The 27,153-nt window shown below is 36.3% G+C and overlaps 1 protein-coding gene and 2 pseudogenes across 2 annotated transcripts in view; 1 reads left to right on the top strand and 2 right to left on the bottom strand.

Annotated features, from left to right (window-relative positions):
- The window catches only part of FARSB (phenylalanyl-tRNA synthetase subunit beta), a 102,010-nt gene that overhangs the window by 29,600 nt on the left and 45,257 nt on the right, over positions 1 to 27,153 (bottom strand). For both annotated transcript variants that reach the window (XM_077155262.1, XM_077155261.1), the window contains exons 10-16: positions 27,053 to 27,104; positions 23,733 to 23,794; positions 23,238 to 23,445; positions 22,692 to 22,772; positions 19,161 to 19,253; positions 14,710 to 14,827; positions 939 to 1,094 (exon numbers count right to left, since the gene is read on the bottom strand). In XM_077155262.1, coding sequence (XP_077011377.1) covers positions 939 to 1,094; positions 14,710 to 14,827; positions 19,161 to 19,253; positions 22,692 to 22,772; positions 23,238 to 23,445; positions 23,733 to 23,794; positions 27,053 to 27,104 — 770 coding nt within the window. The remainder of the gene's footprint in view (positions 1 to 938; positions 1,095 to 14,709; positions 14,828 to 19,160; positions 19,254 to 22,691; positions 22,773 to 23,237; positions 23,446 to 23,732; positions 23,795 to 27,052; positions 27,105 to 27,153) is intronic.
- Positions 9,456 to 12,421, bottom strand: LOC143676856 (5'(3')-deoxyribonucleotidase, mitochondrial pseudogene; annotated as a pseudogene).
- LOC143678334 (U2 spliceosomal RNA) lies at positions 16,920 to 17,052 on the top strand (annotated as a pseudogene).

The raw sequence follows: 27,153 nt of genomic DNA on the forward strand, positions 1-27,153 counted from the left end.
TTAAAAAACACAACAAAAAAGACAGCTCCAGAAATCTTCAACAGAAAGACTCAATATATATTTTAGGGTTAATGCATTTTTAATGAAGTCTCAGAATAAAACAAAGCCAAAAATTAAAACAAATAAACAAAAATAAACTCTGAAAACTAAGAAAAGTAAAGCTAAGAGAAAAGCAGAACTATTTTTCCTCATACTTTATACCACTACAAGTAACTGCAAGTAACATTTTAAAAAATGAATGTTCTGTTAGAAGTTGAAGATGCCTACAGTGGTTATAAAAAATAATGAGGTAAACAGTAGGAATCACCAGTAAAATATTTCTTTCAAGTTGTTTCCAAATCTTGCCTAGCAAAATATATTTATATTCAAGCTACAGGGATATGAGAGTCAAAAATTTCCCTGAGTTCCTTGGGAACTAACATATTAGAAGTATATATACTATGAATTTTTTCCTAACTTAAACCCTCATGACAAGGACTTCACTGTACTTGGGCTTTTAGGAAGGATGATTCCCACCTTGCTAAATGTAATTGGATTAATATTTGTAAAGTCTTTCAGAGTAAGTTTTTACATTTTGCCCAAAGGCTTCAGACAGGCTGTTTCTGAGCCCAAATCTCCAGTTAGGGTTCTCCCCACTTCCAGTGTGTATGTATAAGTTTACCAAGGTGCTTGTGGCTTGAAGGTGCCAGTAACTATGGCTTAACTCTGGTTCAAGTGGAACAGAAGTCTATTGTATGTCCACTTACAAGAGCTCTGAAAAGTCCTTTCAAAATGCTGGGGGAAAATGGGTTATTTTATGAAAAATACTAACAATTAATTGAAATAAAATCTTACCCCTCCTGAATCAAAACCAAAAAAAAAAAAAAACTTTAGCAAAAATAGGGCTTCATTTTATCATTGCATTACCACTAACTCTGGATTCAGTAGATCTTTCTTACCTTCTGATGCTTTGATCACATATCCCCCCTTCTTTTCACCAGAAGGCACATTTAGCAGCTGCATAATTCTGTCCAGCAGCCCATGGATTATCTCAAACCCAGGGTTCTTGTTGTAATAAACAGCACAGAGATGCCTATAGTTTCTTGCACCTACATCTGGAAAATTAAAAGAATTAGTCATAAGGCCACATTAGCCATTACTTTAGAAAATCATTTACCCCAACACAAATTTGGGCGAAGACAACAAAAAAGAAAATCAATTAATAAACATAGAGAAGCATTCAACCTCAGAAATGCAAAGTAAGATAAAATAGACTCCTTAACCACCAAATTTCCTAAGGGGGTTTTAATTGCCAGGATGGGTGAAAACCTCAATGTTGGTACAAGGAAAATGCCTAATCACAGTGCAAATTAGTAAAATCTTTGCAAAGAATTTAGCAATCAGAGCCTTAAAACATCATTGCCCTTGTATTTAGTATTTCTACCTAAAGGAAATAATCCCAGACACAGAAAGGGCTTTATGTAAACTGTACTTAAGTTGGTTACATAAGTGAAAATCTATGTTCTTAGGAAATATACATTGAAGTATTAAAGTGTTCAAGACCACGATGAATACAATCTACTCTCAAAGATTTAGAAAATATATAGGCGAATGGATGGATGGATAAACAGATGGAAAAGTACGATTCAGCAAATGTGGCAAAATTTTAGAAGCTGGTAGATATAGTATCTAGACGGGAGGTATGTTGGAATGCTCTCTGAGTATCGTATTATTTTTGTAATTGTCTTGTTACATTGAAATTATTTCACAATGAGAAGTTAACAACAACAAAAAGCTTTATGTAAAAAGTCATTCACTGCAACACTATTTCCAATACTGAAAATTAGAAAAACTTTACCTAAATTGGGGAAGGAATACAAGTACATATACATTCACTCAACAGAATACTGTGCAGCTATTAAAAAGCATCATTATGAGGATCTACTGTAACAGAACAAGTGCAAATATCTAGGTAATGGTTACACTGGTATCTACAAAGGTTTATGAAGAGCACAATCGCAACTATGTAAATATACGTATAAGCTAAATAACTCCAAACACAGAAAAAAAAATTAAAAAGGAACAAGCTATTATAGACTTGAGTCTCAAAGGCATTATTAGGCTTAGTGAAAGACAAGAAAGAAGCTAGTCTGAAAAGATTACATTCCGTATTATTACATTTATGTGATATTGTGGGAAAGACAAAACTTATAGAGAAATCAGTGGTACCTGTGGGAAGATCATGGTACGTAGGGTTAGGTGTGGGGACCAGATGTGACTATGGTGGTGCAACATGGGGTGATGGAATTTTGTATCCTGACTTTGGTGTTGTTTATTCAAATCTACACCTGTGTTAAAACTTGTTTAAATAAAAGAAAAAAAGAATTGCATGGCATAATAAAGGTAGACTAAAATGTAATGGCGATCATTTAGCTTTATAACAGGTATACACTTGCAGCCCTTCAATAAATCCTGGAGGAGACCAATGCTCTAACACAACACACTGAATGAATGTTGATCTAATTTTGTTTTTCAAATTAGGAGAAAGAATTAATGCCTACCCAGGGAAACCAAATGAAAATAAAAAGCTACTTCATATTAGCATATTTTGAACAACAGCTCTTTCACAGATTTATTCCCTTAGGTAATAGCTACTAGCCATAATTGACACAAAATAGACTTTTATCTTCCACTCAAATAAAACATGGATATTTTAAGACACTGTATTCTACTACTAAATAATATGTAAATAAGCACATAAATAGGGTAAAAAGAAAAGGGAAACTAACATTTAATGAACAGCTATGTGCCAAGTACCTAGTATCTATTTAATATCTTATTTAATTCTCAAAACAAGCACAAAAGGTAGCTATTATTATCCCTACACAACAGACAGGGAAACAAAAGCTCAGAAATATCAAGTAACTTGCCCAAAGTTAAGCTAACTTGCGGGAGCTAATTTTTAATTACATAGCTAAGAAGCTGCAAAACCAGGATTTGAGCAGCACTGGCTGACTCTAAAACCCATGCTATGTGCTCCACTACATCTAGCTCTTTAAGGGATTTAGATGGAAACAAACAACATAAGGACAGACTTATGCACTGGATGTAAACTTACTTAATACAGTCAATGATGCACATTCCTGGAATGTCTACAATATGATAAACAGATGTTTTAATTTTTAAAGGTTTTCATGTGTATATCCTTGATATTAAAGAATTCTATTTAAGCAATTGGAATAAATTATTTTTACAAGTCAGTTAACTAAAGGTTCTGGCCGTCAAGAGTATTGTAATTTAGGGGAATTGTACTCTGAGTTCAACTTCTGACTAAGCTGCTATCATTTAACATTTCTAAGTACTCCTAAATTCAAGGTACTCCACTCCCAGGTATCCCAGAGGGTAAAAGTTAAAGCCAGGATGGAATCTGCATAGAATATACACTTGATCATTATTCTCTGAATAAATGAATAAAGCCTGGTAAAGGAGGTAAGGCACACACAAATAACATCAACTATGGCCAACCAGACAATGAATCACATGTCTAAGTCCACCCAAGAGATAGCTGATGTGGAAGAATAAGTGATGTACTACTGTCCCTATCATTTTCAAGGAGAAGAACTTTGGTATCTAAAAACTATAATCAAAGGTATAAGACTAAAGAGCAATATTCAAACCAGGCAGGCATAAAACCCCACTGCCCCAGCCCCAAGCATACCCTAAAATGAGGGGCCTGATTCTTCTGTGGGCACACACACACACACACACACACACACACACACAAAGGGGGAAAAATGAAATGAAACAGAACTAAATTATCCCTTTCATAATACTGATTTGCTTCTGGGTATCTCTGCCATGTGGAACCCATTTGTTGGTGTCACATGCTTCCACTTTAATGCACAGACCCAGACTGCAACTACTTTGTAGTTCCATTTTCGCTGTGAGGGAACAGCCCCACGGTACAGTCACCATTCAGAGCTTAGCTACATAACTAGAAGCTTTATTTTGGTAACCTTTGCCTTGGATTACTTCTTTTCTGATCTCCAAATTATGTAAAACTTGCCTTTCTGATAAGAGTAGCAGCATGTGGATTAAAGACTTGGAATTCTAAAAGACAAATTTAGTGATGCTCTTTTTTTTTAAATGCCAAAAAACACCAAACAAACGCAAACATTCTGAACTTTTGATCATTCCGTTCTACATATATAATCAGTAATTCAAAATATCATCACATAGTTGCATATTCATCATCATGATCATTTCTTGGAACATGAGCATCTATTCAGAAAAAGAAATAAAAAGACAATAGAAAAAAAAATTCATACATAGCATACCCCTTACCCCTCCCTTTCATTGATCACTAGCATTTCAATCTAAATCTATTTTAATATTTGTTCCCCCATTATGTATTTTTATTCCATATGTTTTACTCGTCTGTTGATAAGGTAGATAAAAGGAGCAGACACAAGGTCTTCACAATCACACAGTCATATTGTGAAAGCTATATCATTATACAATCATCTTCAAGAAACAATGGCTACTAGAACACAGCTCTACATTTTCAGGCAGTTGCCTACAGCCTCTCCACTACACCTTAACTAACAAGGTGATATCTATTTAATGTGTAAGAATAACCTTCAGGATAACCTCTCGACTCTGTTTGGAATCTCTCAGCCACTGACACTTTATTTTGTCTCATTTCTCTCTTCCCCCTTTTGTTCGAGAAGGTTTTCTCTACCCCTTGATGCTGGGTCTCAATTCATTCTAGGACTTCTGTCCCACGTTGCCAGGAAGGTCCACACCCCTAGAAGTCATGACCCACGTAGACAGGGGGAGGGTGGTAAGTTTGCTTGTTCTGTTGGCTGTAGAGAGAGGCCATATCTGAGCAACAAAAGAGGTTCCCTTGGGGGTGACTCTTAGGCTATTTTAAGTAGGCTTGACCTATCCTTCGTGGGGTTAAATTTCATATGAACAAACCCCAGGATTGGGGGGGGGGGGGGGCTCAGCCTATAGCTTTGGTTATCCGCACTTGCTCGTGAGAATATCATGAATTCTCCTCTTGGGGAAGTTGAATATTCCCCCTTTCTCACCATTCCCCAAAGGGGACTTTGCAAATACTTTTTTATTCACTGTTCAAATCACTCTGGGATTTATCAGGGCATCACTCTGGACAAACTAACAAAATCTCATGTCCTACTCAAGGTTCCATTAACACTTATGGTGTTCAATTAAGCTGTCTACATAAGTTATATTAGGAAATACACAAGTCAAAATATAAATTGTACCAAAAAAACATTTTTTGCTTTAGTCTCACACATAAGTTAAAATTTTTAAACACTAAATTAAGTGATACTTGATGATCAGAGTAATAAAACCAAAATAAGAAATACAAGGCCTTTAAAAAATTATTTTCTACTTCATTCAAGGAAAGGTTTCAGGGTGTTTACAGCATACACATGTAATAATGAACTTTAATTGAGTAGCAGCAGATTTACAGGAAAACTATATTTTTTTAGTGTTAATTTTGCAATATTTCAAAGAGATTCCACTGACTTTCAGAGCTATATATATTAAACATACCACAAGAATTAGAAAAACTCATTAATTAGCTGATTCCTCCCCTTGTCCCAACTGCTGATTGGCTGATTTTTCACCTCTCCCAAGGGCTACAACTCCATAAACACTTGCTTTCTCACATCTTGCAAAGATATTCTCTGTGGTGAAAATAACTACATACTCAGTTCCATCCACTTCTCCTTGGAGAAATTGCTAGGTATAGTAAAATTCCCATTTCCTAGTATTTTGTATTAAGAGACCATATTACATCACAGGAAGTTCATTGACTGCACACCACAAAATAAGAACTATTTAGATTTCATGCCGAAACTAGGGTTTGTTGGGAATGCCTCAGTTCTTTATAATTCAGTTAACAGACCTCTTATGTCATGCCATCAAACAATTCTGCTTTTTAAATGGGGCTGCCAAGTATGTCAGCCTAAATTATACATGTATTTCACAGACTTCAAAGTACTTCCTGGAGAGGCTGCTTTAAACCACCCAAAGGAGGGTTGGCTGGCTACAATTTCATAAGCTGAAAGAACATGCCAAATAATTTTTTTAAAAGAAAGAAAAGGAAACAGAATGATGCACGATGTTCCCTAGTAGATGACAAGTACATACAACTCAAAATTTTAGAATAGGTTCCTGCTTAGTGTAGGTCCTCTTCCACCAAAGTACCAATGGTTAAAAGTCAAAAAGCTAGGTTATATTATTATAGATGTAAAATGGCCATCTTCATGAGAACCTTTCCACCCCTAGTCTCATACTCACCTGGAAGTCTAAGTAAAGATGCCAGGAGAAAGGGACAACGGGAGTCTGAAAAGGCTCCTGGGCTTGAGTTTAATAGTTTGGTCAAGCTCAGAAAATAAAAACAAATCAGTTTGTCTTTTAAAATCTACTCCATCAATCAAATTTATTTTAATATTGGTACCTAAGGCACTATAACTGTAATGAAAATTTTACATAACTCCTCAAGAGTTTCAATGCAGATCTAATTGATTCACAAAAGCTGCAAAAATCCTATTAAGACATATAACATCTCTAAAAATTATATCTAATTTGGGAAAATAGAAATCCTTATATGCTCTTAGTAAGACTGAAAATTTGTACAAAATCCTTTTTGGAGGAGAATTTGACAAAATATCAAACATTTAAATGTACACACTCCTGGGCTGACTAATACTATTTCTAAAAATATGTATCTGCCCAACAGTACAAGGACATTCATTGAAACACTTATGCTTTAGTAAAAATTTGATAACAAATCTAAATTATTATCATGATCTGAGTAAGTACATTATAGTGTACCCATACGATGAAACTTACACAGTCATTAAAAAAGGTGCAGAAATGTTTACAATACATGCTCATAGGAGGAAGGTGCAAGACAGGACAGGTCAAGTATCATCCCAGATAAAAAGTTTTTATTCACATCTACGGCTCTACGTAGAAATATAAAACATATGGTTGCATACACATAAAAAATGTCTGGCAACTAATTCGAAGAATGGGATTGGGGAAAAGCGGCACATGAACTTTTCTTAACTAGGAAAAGAATAGGATTACTCAAATTAAAAATATTTATTCCAGAAAACTCTTAAAGATATTATAAACATAATTTCAATTTTAAGTACAAACACAATAAAATATAATGGAAGTTTTCCTTAAAGTATAGGTTTTCTTTGTTTAAATAATGCTGAAAAGCCAAGAAATAAATGGGAGGAGAAACCTATGAGCTTTTCAGTGCATGAATGAAAAAGCTTTGTCCTCATGGGTTGACTTTCATTTAGTTAACATAAACCTGGAATGGATTTTTATCTATTAAAAAAATACAATATTCAATGCATGACAGGGCATATTATACTCACGTTAGCAGATCTTAACTATGTGGAGCCAACATACTAAAATAACTTTCTATATTAAAAATGATGTATTTACAGTTAAGATGCCATCACAAATGCGAATGATGCTACTTCAAATATTGTTAATGTCAATGCTCCTTACACCCATATTTTTTGAATTATTAATTGGAAATTCTACATGCCAAAATTATGAAATAGCAAAATTAAATTAATCCAGACTGGTGACATAAGCTCTCTCCAGAAAACCTCATTCCACATGTGGATGCTAGATAATCTCCTGTTAGTTCATGGCTGTAGAATTAATGGACAATTTCTCAGAGCTGAAACAGTTCATAAGCCCATAATGAAAAAGCTCTTAATGAGTTATTTATCAAGCACAAAATTATACAAAAACTATAAAGAATCCAGTCCCTGTATCTTAGTAGCTTACAATGAAGACAGATACATGAACACCGACATACATACCTATTTGGAACAAATCAGCAGACTGGACAAGCAAACCAAACCATGTTAAGAACAGTGAATCAGCTATGCTCTATGGCAGCCATGGTGATCCAGGGAAGAGAAAGGAATAGGCCTCTTAAATATATATTGAAATTAAAGATAAGGAAAAAAACCTAGGTATACAAAGAATGCAGGGTGAAGAGAAGTAACTCATTCTCTGATTGAGAAAAGCTTCATGGAGAATATGAAAATGTAGGACCTATTTAAACAGTAATTTGGCGGGCAGGGAAGTGCGGCTTGAACCAGGACTGCGGCAGTGCTTTGGAGAAAGTGGGAATGGCATGAGCAGGAAGGGAAGGTTAAAGGAAGTGTGCCTGACGAGGAGAGCAAGGTAACTGGAGCCCTCTGGGTGGTCAAGGGCTTTTAAACAATTCCATCTACTTTAATAATTATTAAAACTTCAAAATTTTTAGTTGAAACTAAGGCATGTGGCAATCTGATTACAGGGTTCTCCACAGTTATATGTCAAGTTGACAACTGGATGATTATATCATGTTAAAACTGAATCGCTCTGTTACTTTACAAAGCCAAACCAAATCTTACTTTCCTAGGCTCTTGCTTCCTTTACACTTAGACTCAACTCTGGGATGTATCTTCTCCTGTAATTTCTGTGGGATTCTAGGTATACTGTCAGCTTCGGCGACCAATGAATTACTATTCAGTGACTGCAGATTTCAATGTGCATTTAATAAAAATCAGACTACTTAACTTTGTAAAATGTAATTGGTTCTCTGGGCATAAAGATTAGTAATTCAGAATTAGGTCCTTCACACTTCTGAAGTAATTTGCCTTATTATTTTATTAGTTTAGTTATTCTGAATATTGAACAGAATAAACAAAAGTATTAAAGACCGAAACCATCCAATAATTCACACAGCAGCCTCCTATGAGTGACTTCAGTGCCAGCTCTGCTGACTTCCCTGCTATACAGCTGAAAAATTTACCCCAGGGCAGTCTGCATTCAACTTTTCTTTCCCAAAACACATGCCACTCTACCCATCGAAAGGGATAAATCAGCTTAGTCCCTTGAGTCATGACCAAGTTCTTAAAATAGTGCAGAAAAAAAAAAGCCTTTGGATCCTGAGGCTTGATAAATGCAGTGGCTGGCTCAGCCTAAAAGAACCTGAACATGTCTGATTTAGAGTGGAGGTATAAGTACCTGAGAAGTGTGCCTGACTTAATCTCTAACATGGCAGACTGACAAACATAACCACAGAGATGGTCAGTCAAAAAAAGTCCACAATAGAATAATAAAACTGTCCAATTAGGTCAAACGTGAAAATAGAAGTGAGTAGTCTTCCATCCAACTTTCTAAATTAAAAAAAATGTATGACAGCATCTTTTTAAATGCATTTAACCTTTTATTCTTTCTGAGTCTCAAGCAGGTCTGGGGACAGAGAATAAGAATCCCCTGAGCACACCAAAGGCAGGGCCTGTGTATGTCCTACTGGCACAGAACCCAGCATGCCCCAGTACTCAGGGTTTGTAGAATACACAAGATATCATTTGGTAAGACCAAAGCAGGTGGGAGGGTGGGGTTGGGGGATGGGGTGGAATATGGGCTCCTCACCACCTACTCGGAGCCAGGAAGCATCATGAGTCAGCTCCTGCCAGGACTCCATTGGCTACAGACCCTGGGAAGTGGGTTATGATTTCAAGGGCTCCCATGGCGATGCTGACCTCTGAAAAGTGCCCCTCGATTCCTCCTGCTTTAACTCCCTGCACCACTGGCAGCATAAGGGCCTGTGCCTGAGGCCTGCCTCAATTTCCAGGGGCACATGTCCAGAGACTGGTTTAAGGCCTTGTAGGCCTGGCGAAGAAGAGACGTACAGTGTAAGGTTGCTGTGCTGGTTTCAAAGGAAATATGCCCCCTAGAAAAGCCATGTTTTAAACAAAATATCATTTCATGAAGGTAGAATAACCTCTATCCAATACTTTATGTTTGAAACTGTTATCAGATCATCTCCCTAGATGATGTGATTTAGTCAAGAATGGTTGTTAAACTGGATTAGGGGACAACATGTCTCCACCCATTTGGGTGGGTCTTGATTGGTTTTATTGGAGTCCTATAAAAGAGGAAATATTTTGGAGAATGAGAGATTCAGAGAGAGCAGAGAATGCTGCAGTACCACGAAGCAGAGAGTCCATCAGCCAGCGCTTTGGAGATGAAGAAGGAAAATGCCTCCAGGGGAGTTTCATGAAACAGGAAGCCATGAGAAAAAGCTAGCAAATGATGCTCTGCTCACCACGTGCCCTTCCAGCTGAAAGAGAAGCCCTGACTGTGTTCGCCATGTGCCTTCTCACATGAGAGAGAGAAATCCTGAACTTCATCGGCCTTCTTGAACCAAGGTATCTTTCCCTGGGTGGATGCCTTAGATTGGACATTTCTATAGACTTGTTTTAATTGGGACATTTTCTCAGCCTTAGAACTGTAAACTACCAACTTATTAAATTCCCCCTTTTAAAAGCCATTCCATTTAGGGTATATTGCATTCCAGCAGCTAGCAAACTAAAACAGTCGTCATGATCTAGAGCATCTGCAGGTGCCATCCCACAGACCTACACTGGGGAACTGAGGCACAGTCCAGCTTAGCCAAACAACCTATTGTCCAGGAGGATCTTCTAGTCATCTACCCATGGGTGCAGCCTACAATTAGGGGCTGCAGCGGCTGGTTGTAGCAGGCTTTGAGGAGGACGTACTCCCAGCTGGGGTTTGGCTTGGTAATGTAATGTCTGGCAGGTTGTCTATGAGGCGGTCAGCAGAGACCAGCATCTTATCTCTAGGCAGCCTGACCTAACTGCTCCAGAAAGAAGCACTTACCTAAGTAAGTGCTTCTCCACCCAAGAGTACTCCTCATAGGACAGTATTTCTACATCTGGATGAGCTTGTGCAGATGAAAACACATGTATTTTCTAAGTTGGTCATTTGCTTCACAGCTTCCACAGCCCCTGGAAGAGGCTCAAGTTCAAAAACGAAATTCTTTGGCTCCTACTTGTTGACAGCCTTCCTGCTAAGCTTGGGCTGCAGCTGGCTGTGCTGCTCGACAGCCAGAGGCTGCCCTGCAACTCCAGCTTGATGAAGGGCTAGTCGGAGAAACACACATGGCACTCACTGAGGAAACTAAGTCAGCCAGCACACCTTCCATGTCCACCAGTACCCACAGGAGGCAGCTGTGTGCCCAGTGCCCCAGGGCTGCACAGACACCAGCAGCCCAATCCGGCCACCAAGTCTGCCTGGGTCAGCTTACAGGCCTCATGGACAGAAGTCTCTGCTCACCAGGGAGTGGGGAACACAGGTCAGAGAAAATTTGTGGGAGGCATATTGAAATCCAGGCTGGATTTCATTTTCATGTCCATTTTAGAAGATATGCTTGCCTACACAAAACTGATGTGAAGCTGGGAGTGTTGGGTCTTTTCTTACTATTACAAAACATGTTAGTGGCAGCTATTGCTCCCTTCTATGTGCTACTAGGGAACCCTGTCCATTCCCTCTGAGAACAAGATGTAAGAATGGGTTCACCAGTCTGTCTCTCCCTCAAGACCAAGAACTCTTTTCCTGGTATTCCTAACAGTCCCTAGCAAAGAAAAGGAACTCAAAAATACTTTTCTTCCAATGCACTGAATGGGAATGTCTTGTCCACTCTCATCACCCATTTCTATCCTTTTGGGGTGGCTTGCCTCCACTATTGAAGATTTGAGAAGTTTTCATATTCACTGGAAAACTCCTCTCTCATTTGATTTTTGATGGCCTAGATTTTTTCTCAAATAAAATAGTCTAATTATTTGGGAGGATATGGCTAATATAAATCTAACAGAGGAAAACAATTTTTTTTTGGAAAGTAAATTCCCCTATTAGTACTCAGAGTTTTTCTGATTCCATACAAACAGGGTACAAAAGAAAAACCAATTAAGTCAAAGGTTAGAATAAACTTGGCCGCAGAAGCCTCAGCAAAGTGATATTAACTCTTTAATGGCCAGTTAAGGTTTTAAAATCATTCCAGGAGGAAATTCCCATTGATGCTAGGTTATCTGGCCCGAGAACTGCTAATACCTCAATAATAAGAGCACACACCAAACTGTCTAATTATGTGGTTGGAACTTTTCAAAATGCATTTTTTCATTTAATTCCTGTAACAAATCTAATAGAATAGATGCTATCATTATTTCCATGGTATAGTGGGACAAAGTGAGTAACAGAGAGTTAAAGTAAAGTAAAGCAGTTGTTAAGTGGCAGAGCCCTGACTTAAACCTGGGCACTCTGGTTTCAGTCTCTCTTCAGCAGCACGGTGGCATGCTGCCTCCTCTGTAGAGTACAGCCACACCGGGTGACAAGCAGGGAATTCATGTGTACATATTTAGAATAATCCAGCAGGAAAGTTTATTTTGTTATGAAATAAACTCAGGCCTCCTAACATAAAACATACTCTAAATCAAATAAATTAAACTCCTGCTTTCAAGATGGTGGACTTACTGTGCTGTGCATGCTTACCTGCCCGCCTTCCTTCAATTACCATTGATATGAAAGAAAAATTTAAAGCAAATGAGGTAAACATTGTGGTGCAAGACAACAGAAAAGGGTAAGATCAGATGAACTGATGGGATCAAAGGAGAATACAGTCAAAACAGGAATAAATAAGGTCTGCTACAGAGATGAACAAAGAATGTCAGCAATGAAAATCTTTGAGTTAAAAAGTATATGACTAAAAAAAAGAAAGTATATGACTAGGTTTCTGGGATGATCATCACCAGAGTGATTTGCTAAAAGATGACATTGGTACTTAAGTTTCACTCTCTAAATCTGAGGATTATCTCCAAGCATGGGCTTTGGGGCCAAAAACAGAGTTGAGTCTAGGCCTTCCCAACAAACACAGATTAAAAGAATAACAGAAAAAGTACCTCCACCCAGAATTGCAATACAGTAAAGTGCTCCATGTCTACAGCAAAACATTCCTTGTGGCAACTATGGGGACCCCTGCTCGCTCCCCACTCTGGCCTGCCAGACATGGAGCTGCCTGCCTGTGAGTACCCCAGTCCACTAGCCTGCGGAGCCCTACAGGGAAGAGGCCTATTGCTGAAAATACTATTTCAAAATTTTTGACGAAACCTAGTTTAACCTATTCCTATATTTATATATATGAATGGATATAACAAAGGATAAAAAAACAGCTTAAAAATAAGAGAACTGAGATGAAAGAAAACAAGTTAAAGTTTACAAAAAATTTTGACAGTGGAATTATAAACAAATTTTCAGTTATCTGCACTAAGGCACAAGAACCCTCAAACTACTTGCAGCTGGCACAGAAAATGTTTTCTGATATCTATTACAGCAAGTTTACCTCCAAAAGAAAATTCTGCATAGACTGATATTCAAATAAACTTTTATTCTTAGGGATATGTGTACTAAGACCTAAATTTCTAGCTCCAAGTCTACTATTCCATGTTAGCCTGGGCAAATAACCCTTTTCTGTCTTAATTTTCTTACATGTTAACTGAGGACAGTAATTGTTGTTGTTGTTGTTGTGCCATCTGCCTCAATGAAATGGTTTAACAGCCAAAAGATAAAAAGTATGTTTAAGAAGTATTTCTGCAAAGTAAAAAGCATCATACAAATGCAAGGTAATGCTTCTGACTGAAGATAGGCTGCATTTGGAGGAAGAAACGGAATCCAGCTCTAAGAAGTTTGCTGTGGACGGCCCACATACAGTCAAAGTGGTCATATCTCTATACTTCTATTTCTTAAGATGTGTCAATTTATAGACAATTATTTTAAAACTACATTTGGTAGTTAGGAGCGATATCACATTAGCCTGTTTGTGATAGGCCTGAACACCTGCTTTTGCCAACTGATTCAAAAGCATACATTCTGAATAAGAATCACTGAATAAACAATGCTGGGACTTGGACTCTTAAATCCTCAACACAGAAAATACTGCCACCAATTTAGTCATTGGATGACACTGCTCACCAAAGGATCACCACATATACAGCTCCGAACAATCACAGTTTGATTTATAGCAGAGACTGGAGACAAGATGTTTGAATAGGACAGACTTTGGCAATCAGGTTTAGGTATTTACTAAAAATATGATATACTTATTAAATGATCACTATTCCAAATAAAGTCCAGGTCATAATCAAAATGGACGAAAATCAGTAAAATATACTCACAATCACTGATGTAACAGCGGCTGTGAAGAGTCACTGCTAAACTAGAATAAGATGTTGAGTACACTAAAATAGTATGCACATAAATTACATAATGTAAGAAATAAGAAATTTTCTGTGTACTTTTCAAGTTGAGGCTTTGATGGGGCTCTTCATAAATATTTTAAATTAAATTATTTGTTAAAATTTGCTTTACATTAAAAGAGGTAAGAAACAGCAACCAAATATCCTTGCTTGGATTATGATTCAAATTAATCAGCTATAAAAACTAAATTTATTAAACAAACAGGAAAATTTGAATACTAGTTGGATATCTAAAGATATTAAGGTATGATAAAGGTGTTGCCATTTTGTATAAACAAAACAAAAGTGGTGGTCCTTGTCTTTTAAATAAACATGCTCAAGTGTTGACTGATAAATTGATAGGCTATGTAGGACTTACACACTATGTATAGATGGTGGTGGGGATTTAGATGAAAGACTGGCCAAGCGTTGAACTGGTGAAGCTGGATGCTAGATTCAATAGGGGTATTAATACTATTAACACCACTTTCACTACTTTTATATATATTCGAAATTTTCCATAACAAGAGAAAAACATTTTTAAGTATATAAAACAAAGGGAACTCATTCTTACCTCTGCTGGAATCTTTTATTACAATATCAGAGATTTCAAACAGCTTCAGAGGTAGGGGCATCTTCCGATTTGCTGCCATTGTCTTTAGAAGGCCAGGAAGTAGGGTAGTGCGCGCCACCTGCAGGAGAAGATGTGAAATTGCACTAACCAAATAGGGACCAAGCAGACACACCTGGATAAAGACAAAGCAGGAAGATTCCATGGCTTCATGGAAAAACGCTTCTGGAAAATGAAATGCCTAAAATACCCAAGTCATTTTTAATTTTCAATTCTAGAACCCTAAAAGAATGCAAAAGACTCTGACTTCCAAATTTACAAAATGAGAAATCAAGAATTTGATTATAATGTGAGTAACAAATAATCATAACTTAAATAAGACTGCTTTTATTTATGATTGGTTATTTTATTCATTATCATCTTTAAAATTAAAGTTAACTTTCAAGATTTTAAATATGTAAATTTTCATATCCTGCCTCATTCCACAAACGAGTAGACTAAAGTACACTGTAATAAGTACAAACATTTAAATGGAATAAATACAAATTTAAAAACCAGGACCAGGGAAAATGTAAATGTAATCAAAGTGCCAGGACAATGAAGAAAACGGAACATAAGTATATATGCCGTAAAAAACCACATAGCTGCTATAGGCAGGCTGTGATCACAGTTCTCAGCTTTCTATAACTGTAACAAAGCAAATGAAACAGTTATTTCATTTGTACTATATATGAGAATACACATCCCCACTCTTAAAAAAAAGGCAAAGCTTCCCTGCTTTTGTCTGTGAAATGAATTCCCACTTTAAGCTATGTGAGATGTGTCAGCTCCCAACATACCACGTTGGCAGGAAGATTTTATGCGTGGTGGTATGACATGATCATTCAAAGTCTGGGCTTTGCAGTCAGACTTCCTGAGCCCAAACATGGGATCACTAGTTCAGCCACCATCATCTTTTGCCCAGACTATTGTATGAGCATCTTAAACTGATTTCTCTGCTTCTACTCCTGCTATCTTATAGTCCATTCTCTATAGAGTTATCCTTTCAGACTTAGTCAGAGAACATGATTCCCCTGCTCAAAAAATCCAAAAGGTTTCCATCAAACTTTGAATAAAATCCATGCTTTACTTAGGGCCCTCTATGATCCAACCCTGGCTCCTGTACAACCTCATCTCTCCTGCCTCTCCCATGGCTTCCTGTGCTCCATCCACACTGGCCTGTGCTCCAGCCACACCGGTCTGGGTTGCACATGGTTTCCATCTTGGGGCCCATGTGCTTACTGTTTCATCTGCCTTGTACATAGATTCCTCCTCTACATTTGCACATGGATATTTCACTTCTTGTAAGTCTCTGCTCAAATGTCTTCTCTTTCAGTGGCCTGCTCTGACCTGAAACTGTAGCCCCTCATAGACCCTGCACAAATAATAGTAAGCCACTATAAGGAGATGCTAGATTGTACACTGAAGCAAAAAGACAATACCTTTCACATCACATTTACTTTACCAGCAAGCTATTAGCCTTCAATTCAGTGCTTTTTAAAACACTATTCACTTTCTCAACTGGGGGAAAAAATTACCCAAGTGCCCAAACCATTCACAGAAACAAAACTACAATGAAGAATTTAGATGAATAAAACGAAGACATAGAAAAAAAACTTTTCTCCCCTATAGTAGTGTTTCCTTGATTTTCGTCAACCAGTGACCATTTCTGCCAATACAGTTGCTTCCCTACTATCATTAAGTCACTTTTATTCCTTTAATTTAGACAAAATTTATTGAAAAGGAAATTCTATATCACTGCCTAAGTGGAAGTTAATCTCTTCATAGCATAAAATAAATACAATGTGAATAGAATCATATCATCAAATTCTAAGTGGATCCTACTGCCTGCTGTTTTCTTTGTTACACTGGAGTATCAATAAATGTCAGAAAAGTGTTTAAAGATACACTAACACCAAAGTGAAACCTTCAACTTGATTCATCTAGAAATACTGAAGGGAGACTGCAAAGAGAATACCAATTCATTTTTTTGTAATGGGTACTTTAACCAATAAATAAATATTCAGTAGCTGTGGATAGAGTCCAACTAATATCTAACCTTTTTATAATGAATCAGCAAGAAACCCTCTGAACCTAGGAAGGTCCCTCCGCTAAAGGTTCAGGGAGACAATTTTTTATGGTACCCTAACTTGGCATTAAAAATCCCACGAAAGATCGCTTCTCGGCCTTTTGGCTAAGATCAAGTGTAAAAATCCCACGAAAGAAAGTTTAAGGTATGGGAAAATGAAAAACTACTTTAGTGGATAACTTTTCTTAGTTTTTTGTTTCTTTTATAGATTAGCCTTATTTGTTTATTTAACAACCTACAGCAATAAAAAAAAATCAAGCTTAAATCTGGCCAAGAATCTAACTACCAATTTCACAAAAATACAGGTGCAACCACTGAAATGCATTCTGCAAAATCCTAAATGTGGGAACTTTATGGACATATGATCCAATTTCCTCAACAAACAAAGTGGGAGTGGGGGCAGGGGGTGGGGGGTGGGGAAACAGACACAGAGGGATGGAGAGCCTACTTATAGATAAAAAAAAGCACATCAATCAACTTTCAATTAACAAATTTTATTTGGGTCCCAATTCAAATCAACTAAAAAAGTATGAGACAATTAGGGTAATCTGAACAACTGTATATTTGAGGACATTAAGGAATTTTATTATTTTGGGGGGATGTGAAAATACAGCGTAATTTTGTTTATAATAAATATAATAAAACTTCACATGTTTTAGCTAAATAACATTTCTCTTTTGTACATTCTCTAATATGTCTACTTTCAGAAGATAACCCAAAGAATTACGTAGGAGGAAAAAGATTGGGCTTAGACAAACTTTATATGTAATTTAACCATAAATAAATATAAACCCTTTAGATACATTAGTGATGGTAAGACAGATCTGTTGGTAAGGCAGGAGTAAAACATAGAATCTGTCAAGTCTAAAAGATAGACTCTCTTTCAATTCTAACATATTTTATGCAGAAATATTGATTATTAAAGTATGCTAAGCCACAGCTATTTTTAGTGACATTTAATACATTTCTCACTTGTTTTCCTTTCACTTATATAAAATAGATAAGAAAAGCAGTAAACCCTAAAGAACATAGCAGTTACCACATCTTAAAACATCTATTAAGGGAAGTCAAGGCTTAAAATATACAGGGTTCCTAAGAAATAAAAAAATAAAAAATGTAGACGGTTCTTATTTGGAACAACAGAAAAGTTTTGATAATGGATGGCAGTGACTGTAGTTCAACACCGCAAACATAATTAACAGCACTGAAATATATATATATATATATATATATATCTGAAAAGGGGACATACATATATCTGAATTGGAAAATGTTACATTGTATACATCGTAACAGAATAAAAATTAAAAAAAAAAAAGAAAAATCCATGTAACTACACTACATGGTGCTAAGTTAAACGATGGACTATAATTAATAGCACAATTATAAAAATGAGCTTTCATCAACTGTTAACAAATGTTCCACACCTCTGAAAGGTGTTCTTAATAGGGTGGTATATAGGAATCCTGTATTTTATGCATGATTATTCCATAAACCCAAACTCTCTAATGAAGGGGACAAAAAGGTATCTATGAAGCTTGATAAATGAAACTGGAAGAAATAAGAAAATTCAGAATAAACACAAAAAAAAACCCTGATATTACTGAAAAATTACTTTATCCAAACAAACGTGAATATCTCGTATTAAAAAGATCACTGTAGGCATCTTTTAAAAGCAGTAGAAAAGCTCAGGGATCTCATAAAACAAAATATGAAATTCATTATCACAATTCTTCCACCACTAGTATAAGAATTCTTCAAAGTTCTGAAACTGAATGTACAGAAAGAACTCACGTACTTGATGCATATTACTAATTAGTTATTTAAATTGTACAGCTCTAATCTACACAATAGTTGGTAATTCTAGATAAAATTTTATATTAGAATTTTCACAATTTCTTAGAATGCAGTCTCCCACTTTTACAATAGTGAAAACCAAGGTCCAAAGAAAGTAACTATCTCAAATCACAGAGTTCAGATACTATTTTATAATAGCACTAACTTTCTTAAGAGCATACCCTTCCAGATATGCTCTTTAGACTCTCTTTAATTCAAGAAGATATGATTTTATCTAAAGCTTGGGCTTTAAAAAAATGTAGAATTGCATATGCAAGAAAAACTGAATGTGTGCTTATTAGTATGAAAGAGATGGAACTCTTTTACATCACTAATAAGTGAAAATGTTACAAAACCAACCCAAAACCCAAGAACAGATTTAAAAAAGATCTAAGATTATGCCATCTGAGGTGTAACAACTGAAGAGCTTTTTCATAACTCATGCTGTTTCTCAGCTTTTACCCAAATTTTTGCTACTTAAAATTCTTACCTGAAATTCAGCTGTTTTAGGGTTACTTATGTGGACTGCCTTTGTTGCAGAGATATCCAAACCAAGTTTATCAGCAATATCTTCTTGGGAGCACTAAGAAGTACATACAAAATAGATCAGTATGGAAAAGCAATCACTAAATTTCATATAAAACATGATTTAATACTGTAAAAGTCTATTTATGATGCTCTAATAACAATGTACATTCTCTGTTTAAATCTGTAAGTTAAGAATAAGGTAAGAACAAACATATTTCAATTAAATTCAGGTCCACAACAGATGCAATGTAATAGTAACAGTTCTCCTACAATGAGTTCTAATTATGATATTGAGTCAATTTTTCACATAGAGATGGTGGTTATAACCTGTACCTGGGTCTTTCCTAGGCATGCTTTCTGTTTACCTTGTAAGTCTAGTACCCCATGGTTCTCTATCCATTCTCTAAGCCTCTTTGCCCTGAAATGCTCTCCCAGTCCCACTTGCTGCTACCCCTCACCCCAAGGCTCAAATTGAATGACAACTTCCCCACCTCTTCCATGTGTTTCCATGGCTTTCTATTTTGACTGCCTAACACTGGAGCCCCTGCTAACCCCATATAGACTTGCTGCAGAATGGTAGGATGGAGAGCAGAATTCAAGTGGCCAGAACTCCACCCATGGCTTGTCCTACTTTATCATTGAGCACATATGCATAATAAATATTGTGTTAGTAACAAATAGCACCCAGACCCCCAGAAAGAAAGATGCTCATCACTCTCAGAAACCAGGATGGTGGGCAGAAATTTTGAAAATAAAACTCACTGATAAGATACATTGGTCCAATAAAGGAGATGATGAGATAATGGAAGAAAAGTACCTGGCACAGTAAGTGCTCAACAAATATTGATGATTAATAAATCACAGCTAAGAGACAACAATGACCACATATATTAATGCTAAGTTTTTGAAAAAGAATTTAAAACTTAACATGAAGACTGATGTACTAATATGGTACTGTACTGTTTTTACTAAATGGTCTTTAAGGTCTAGCTGGCCTGTAGTTTACTTAGAACAAAAAGGATGGTGCAGAATAAATGAAATGGTAAAAAGGATTGATATTTATGCCAGTTCCAGTGACTCCTGCCATCTTATCTTGGGAAGGATACTGAAGTCACATCTAGGCTTAAGCAGAAAAAAGTGCCATGATCTGCTATGACTACAAAGGTAGAGAATGGTGGCAGACTTGCAGGGTGCAAGCATTTCTCCCACACAACAAAGAAGTTTTTATAACAGGATTCAGATATAATATGATCAACTAGTTAGGACATGCAATTTACATAATACAATCCATTCTCAAGTAGAACTAGTACTATATCTATAAAAGAAAAAAGCTTCACGGACACATGGCAGTTAGATATATATCTGAGTGACCTTCTGCTTTACCACAATGATGGATAAGGGATAGTGATAAGGAGGAGTTTAAATCAAGGTATCCTAAGTGGCAGTATAATAAGGTACACTGGAACAGACATTTTAAAAATGTTGATTTGTACGTGTTTATTTTAAAGTGTTAGAAAAAAATATAACAATAAAGCCAACAACTTTTAAAGATATTTTTTATGATAAAGTAAAGTAGGTATTTAATTTTAAAAGAAGTTAATTTAAAAGAGAACATTATAACCAGTATGCAAATACAGCAAAAAATCATAATGAGATGTAAGAATCACTGACATTTTGGAAATCAAGTACAAGGTTTCAGAAAGAGAAGACCTGTTAACTCCAGTGCAAAATCGGATGCAACTATGTATATCATCTTTGCTCTTGATGTTTAGATTTGTTTATAAAGCTTGTGACTTTATAAGCATCTTTAATGTTGATATTCTGAAAGGAAAACTCATTACAAATCTGAAACTCTCTGGCACCTCACTCCTTAGTCCCTCATAAAATAATGTTTCAAAGTGATTTTTGACAGAACAGACTATTCCTAACAGCCCCGGTATGGCAGTGAATGACAGGCCTTGGAAGCAGACAGGCCTAAGTATGAATCCTTGGTCCACAGCTGACTAACCATGTGGACTGGGACAAGTTATTCAAACTAACCATTGAGTGAGACAGGAATGCCGACTCAAACAGGGCTGCACTGAGGAAAAACAGGATCATGGACACCGACTATGGGCACAATGCAAACACTCCCTGGAGAACAACCACTAGCTAGGAGTCAGAGTATTTGCTCCTCTAAGCAGCAGTAAGTTCTGGGGAGAAAAGTAAGATTTGAAGTAGGGAGTAGAACTAAAGGGAGATCACCATGGTTAATGCTACATGGCTCTGTAAAGTTTGAATCAGTTAAAATGAGAATTTATTTCTGTGCCACTTATATAATGAAAAAAAAAAAAGTAAAGGAAATTTCTCAATGCTATTCCCTGGATTTCACTCAGGACAATACATATAAATGAAATGGTGCTTCAAACCTAGCTTACCCAATCTGAGACAACAGAAAAGCACTGCCCTAGAAGTCAAATGGCCAGGATTCTATTCATGGTTCTACTGTTGTCTGTATAAAATATGTTACACTTCCTTTCTTAGCCTCAGCCTTCCTCACTGGTACAGTGTATAACATACAAAAGATGCTCAATTAATGCTGCTGCATGAATGACAGCTGAACAAGAAAAATGAAGCTGTTGAACGAGATTGCAAAGGGTCCTTCCCATATTAACATTCTATGAATCACAGACGCTCAAGAAAATGGTGTGAGAAAGGCTGTGTCTCCTTGCCAACTTGCTACTTCCTGGCAGTGATTCCCACTACCACCTTCTGTAAGTCCCTCTCAATAGGGTGAGAATTTTGGGCTGGGTTTGAAATTGGGGCAGGAGTGGGGGGGCATGAGGTAACTTTTGGTTCTCTTTTCATTTGCCCTAGATCAATAAGCTGAATCTTACTGAATATTTCAGTACTACTCTAGTAGGCACTATAGAAATGCTCAGCAAGAGAAAGGGAACTACAAATTGCATGCACATTTTATTCCTTCAAATGGTCAATCTGGTGGGGGAGGGGGATTTCCTTCTGATTTTGTAACAAAATTCATTTCCTGATTTAGGCCTTTTATGTCAGCTTTTCAACTCAAAGCAAATGTTTGTGAACATGTTCAAAGAAAAAGAAATGAGTTTAATGTGGAACAGTCCACAAACCCTTAGCCAGGGCAGAATCTAGTGGGCACAACCACAACCAAGTTAAGACCAAAAAATTCTAACTTAATAAATTTGGTTCTGAAATTCATCAAGAACCAACACTTACATGAAACTATAAATTATGTTGTCATCTGTCATGTAAGACATTTTTTTCTAGTCCTTCATATTTTTCTATGGCTAAAAAAATAAATAAATCTTCAAGATTTATTTACTAGAAATGATACAATCACAAATAACAAAAGTATTCTTCTCGAATCTGGAAAGTTTAACATGTAGAATTTATAAATTCACATAAGTAATCAGAGATTAAATAATTCAGAGTTTCAAAGTAAATAGGTAGCTAAGTAGAAAAAGCATGTAAGACATACCAAAGCAAAGGTAAGGGCTTCAGTGAATCCAGCTGCTGCCATGTCATGTCTTAGAAGTTCTGTGAGCTTATTAAGGGGAAACTAAAAAAAAGGATTCATTTTATTTCATCTCAATAAAATTCCCTATTCTTTAATAAAGAGATTTATACAGAACACATCACCAGAAAGAAAATCACCCTTCCACTTCAGTAACATACTGCTAGTACATCTGTGTAGTACTCCGACCCAGATGGACAAATCCCACCCTGTTCACCTCCCACTCACAGCTTCTGCCTTCAGGCCCAGGCTGAATCTCTCACTTAAGAGATTCCAAAAGGACTCCAAGCTTGAAACCTGTTTTTCTTCAAAGAACTAGTCTTATAGGTTTTCAACCTACTCTAATCAGCTGGGCATCTGTTTTATATCCTCTTCATTGCCAATGCTTCTCATAGCACAGCACGTCAAAATACTGCTTAATTCTTAGGTTCTGTTTTTCTTGAAGCCTTCCTGGCATTCAATAATCAGTTTCTAACAATAAGGAGTGTTTATTTAAGGGTGCAATCTTACTTGATTAGCTATGGTGTACGTTTTCGGGAGCGCCATCTGAATGTTATTATATCCATAAGCAATAGCTGCATCTTCTATAATATCACATGCATGGATAATGTCAGCTCTGGTTGGAGGGATTTCAATCTCTATTTGATTCCCATCGCCTATGACTTCTGACTTTAAATACATTCTGGTCAGAAGCTTTGCAAGATTTTCTGGAGTTTCTCTGAAATAAGAATGTACAAAACATGAGTTTCATCATGTAAACATGTAAAACATGTTTACATTTTGGTTTAAAATGTGCTACTACCTGAAATAGTCAATTTTCTTTTTGAGTTCCATTAGACACTAGACATCCCAACATCTAATGTTTTATAATCATTTAATTTACTCTGAAGCGATATGAAAACCCACTCTAAGTATTCTTCCAGCAAAACTTAAGTCCTCTTGTGTGTGCTTCATTCTTAAATTCTCTCCAACAGGAAATAAATAAATGAAGTTGTCAGAGAATACCTGATTCCAACTTTTTTGTTAATTAGATCAGCTCTCAGCATCTCCTTTCGGTAAGCCAGTTCCTTAAAGAGAAAAAGAAGAGCTTGAGAAGTTTAAAGTATTTCCTATCAAATACAACTTTAGACTCTTTCTAATTCAATTTTTGTTATTATTATTGCAATTTCATTATCGTCCCAAGAGCTCTCATTACAGCCAGAGACTGAAAATATACTTGGTGCTTCAAAACATTATTGCGAGGAATAAATTTACTGCATTAATTTCATATATGAACATTCTACTTTCAAGACAATTCATACCGCTTGGAAATAATATAAAATGACAAACATGTTTTCCTTTTAGAAAGCCAGCCACCATCCTTCCAGTTAGACAATGGTGCATTACATTATTTCTAAGACACATAAATTTGGCCAAAGATTTTTACTTTCATCTCATGCAAGAATGTGTCTGCGACCAAGAAAGTAATTGAAGTATCACAGCACACTCTCATGCTATCATGCTAAGTCTATAAGCATTGTGAAGACATTTCTTTCTTATCATTTCTCAGGTGAGAGAATGCAACCATGCCCCTGTACAGGCTATAAGTCTGTTCCAGGAGATAGTACAGGAGAGGTGTGCATCTTATGAATTAGCACTCACACTCTCTCAAATGGTACTTCACTCTACCATGGTATGATGTCAGCAGGAACAAACACATATAAATCCTAGGTTCTTCAGCCCCTAAGGAAACATTACTACGAATATGTCTCACCACGGAATTACTATTAAAAGTATAACTGCTATTAGAAAAAAGATCTAAATTTAAAAACCTATTTTGACTCAAGTAAAGGCAATGGACCAGAGGCTTGCTATTCAAAATGTGGTTCTCAACCTAGAAGCAACAGCATCATCTAGGTATTTGTTAGAAAAGCAGACTCTTGGGCAATTACTCTTGTGGTAATTACAACAGACCGACTGAATCAGAATCTGTATGTTTTCAAAAATGCCCAAGTGATGTGAATGTACATTAGAGTTTGAGAGGCACAGGGCTAGATGATAGTGATTATAAGAGTAATAGCAAAACTTTACTCAGTAGTTACTATGAACTAAAGCATTACCAGGATTTTTATGATAATCTTAATCCTCACACCAAATACTTTAAGTATTCTCATTTTAGAGATTAGAAATTTGAATTTTAGAGTAATTAAATAACTAGTCCCAGATCATGACAATGATAGGTCATAGAGCCCTAGAGCCACTGTATTCCCTAGTGCTTAGAAAAATGCTTGGCAGATAATATGCACTTGGGATATTTTTCATGAGTAAGTGCATACATGCATGCATGAAGCATCAAATGAGCTAATGAACTATTAAATTCAGGCAGCCTAGTTCCAAAGTTCACAACATTAAGCATTAGTCTCGCTACCACTTATTATCCCCCATAGTTCTCTTATTCCAAGACTTTTCATTTATATAAAATATAAAAGAATAGAAAAGAGCATTCAAAGTATTTGGGAAAATATGCTATTTCACGTGAAAAAGAATTAATTTCCCCCAAGGGATCCTTCTCTTCTGGGAGGACACTCTGAGAAGTTTTTCTAATCTACGTTCAAGAGGACACAAATTAACAAATGCTGAAATAACCATGTTGCACTCCTTTTTAAAAAGCCTGCCATTTCAAATTCATAGATGCCCTATATAGCATAAATGATTTTAAGGAATTATCTACATGAGGTAGAGGAATGAAACGAATTTTAAAATACATTTCCTATTTTCTCTCTTGAAAGAACATATTTCACTTTTATAAACACTTGACCGGTCTTCCTATTAAAAGAAAAAGAAACTCTTTTCAAACCAGACAATCTTTTAAAATAAAAATGACAAAGACTAAAAAGCTATTTCTGGCTCTCAGGTACTACTGTGGTCAACTATTATAAAAAGACCACAAATTCTTCCCCTCTCTCTGTATCCATGGCCTTGCAATGTGACACTGCAGATCCAGCCATGAGGAAATAGAGTCTCTTTCTCTTCCCCTAAAATCTAGCCAAATGACTTGCTTTGGCCGGTGGACTTCGAAAATACTTGAGCATTGTACTTGGTCTCTTGTATCAGAAACCCAGCTAGTCTGAAGGATTATGAGATGCCTGTCCTGTTGAGACCACTGCCAAGAAGTAGACATGTGAGCATCTACTACATCTTAGATCACTCAGCTGCCAGCCAACCAACCAGCTGACTACACAGCTGGGCCACCCAGTTGATCCACAGCATCGTGAGATGAATAAATGGTGGTTGTTTGAAGTCACCAAGTCTTGGGGTGATTTCTTATACAACAAAAGTTAACTGATGCAATCACTAAAATGCAGATCAATTCAAAGGAAAAAAAAGACCTGATACTGCCCATAAAATTTCATGCCTTTTGGAATTAAATATTTTATTCTGAATTACAATAATGCTCTAGAATAAACTATGATTCTAAACTCAAATGTTTTCAGGAAGAGGAAGGTTTTGGTTTTGGTTTTGGCAGATTCTATCTACTTTAAAAGCTATTTAAATAGCAGAAACTACTCCAGGCTCTAATTCACTTCAGAAATAAAAGAAATGGTGAAAAATCTAAAGAAAAAAGTTCATCGAAGAACAGACTCACTGAATCAGAACCATGGCTAAATGACTGTGATACTATCACATTTAAAATTGGCCAATTTTATATCAAGTTATCTTTGGGGGAAAAAGCTCAGAGTCAATTAAGAATAATGCTGATTTAGTTTTTTCTTGACCAAGATCCTTTATCTTGACAATAATCGTGCTTACTCCTAAATTAGGCTTATTAATCTATTTGAAATGATTTATCAGTTACAAGGGGGGTCTTCAGCAACTGTTAATTTTAGTGTGAACAGGCTAATTAGTTTGGAAGGCTGAATATGTAATCTTAAAAGGGGTGAAACGACAAATTACCCAGTTAACTGGGAAAAAAGTTAAAAAGTCATAAAATAATGGCTATATAATGCTGCAGTATAATATAGTGTGTTGGGAGTTGAAAATCTGAATGTCTGGGCTTGAAACTTGGCTCCACCACTTGAGAGTAAGAGACAACTTATTTAACATCTCAAGGCTCCTGTATTCCCATTTGGAAAAGGATATAATAATAGCACTCACCCGCATATGGTCATTGTGAGGATTAAATGAAATAACCTGTATAATGCTCACAGTATAGTATCTGGTATGTGGATGGATGGATGAATAGATTAGATATGATAGAAAAAGTGAATACATGCAATCTTCAGCCATTATTATCATTACTGTTACTGTTGTCATCATCATCATCAAGTCACTTCTAAAATACTTACTGGAAAGGTATATGATTTTCCATTAGGAAAAACTACCTCAGTTGCTTCAACCCTGAGGTAAAAAAATAAACCAGATTAAACAGTCAGGACAGGAAGGGCCA

This window comes from Tamandua tetradactyla, chromosome 3 (assembly GCF_023851605.1).
Source record: "Tamandua tetradactyla isolate mTamTet1 chromosome 3, mTamTet1.pri, whole genome shotgun sequence".
NCBI classification, from domain to species: domain Eukaryota; kingdom Metazoa; phylum Chordata; class Mammalia; order Pilosa; family Myrmecophagidae; genus Tamandua; species Tamandua tetradactyla.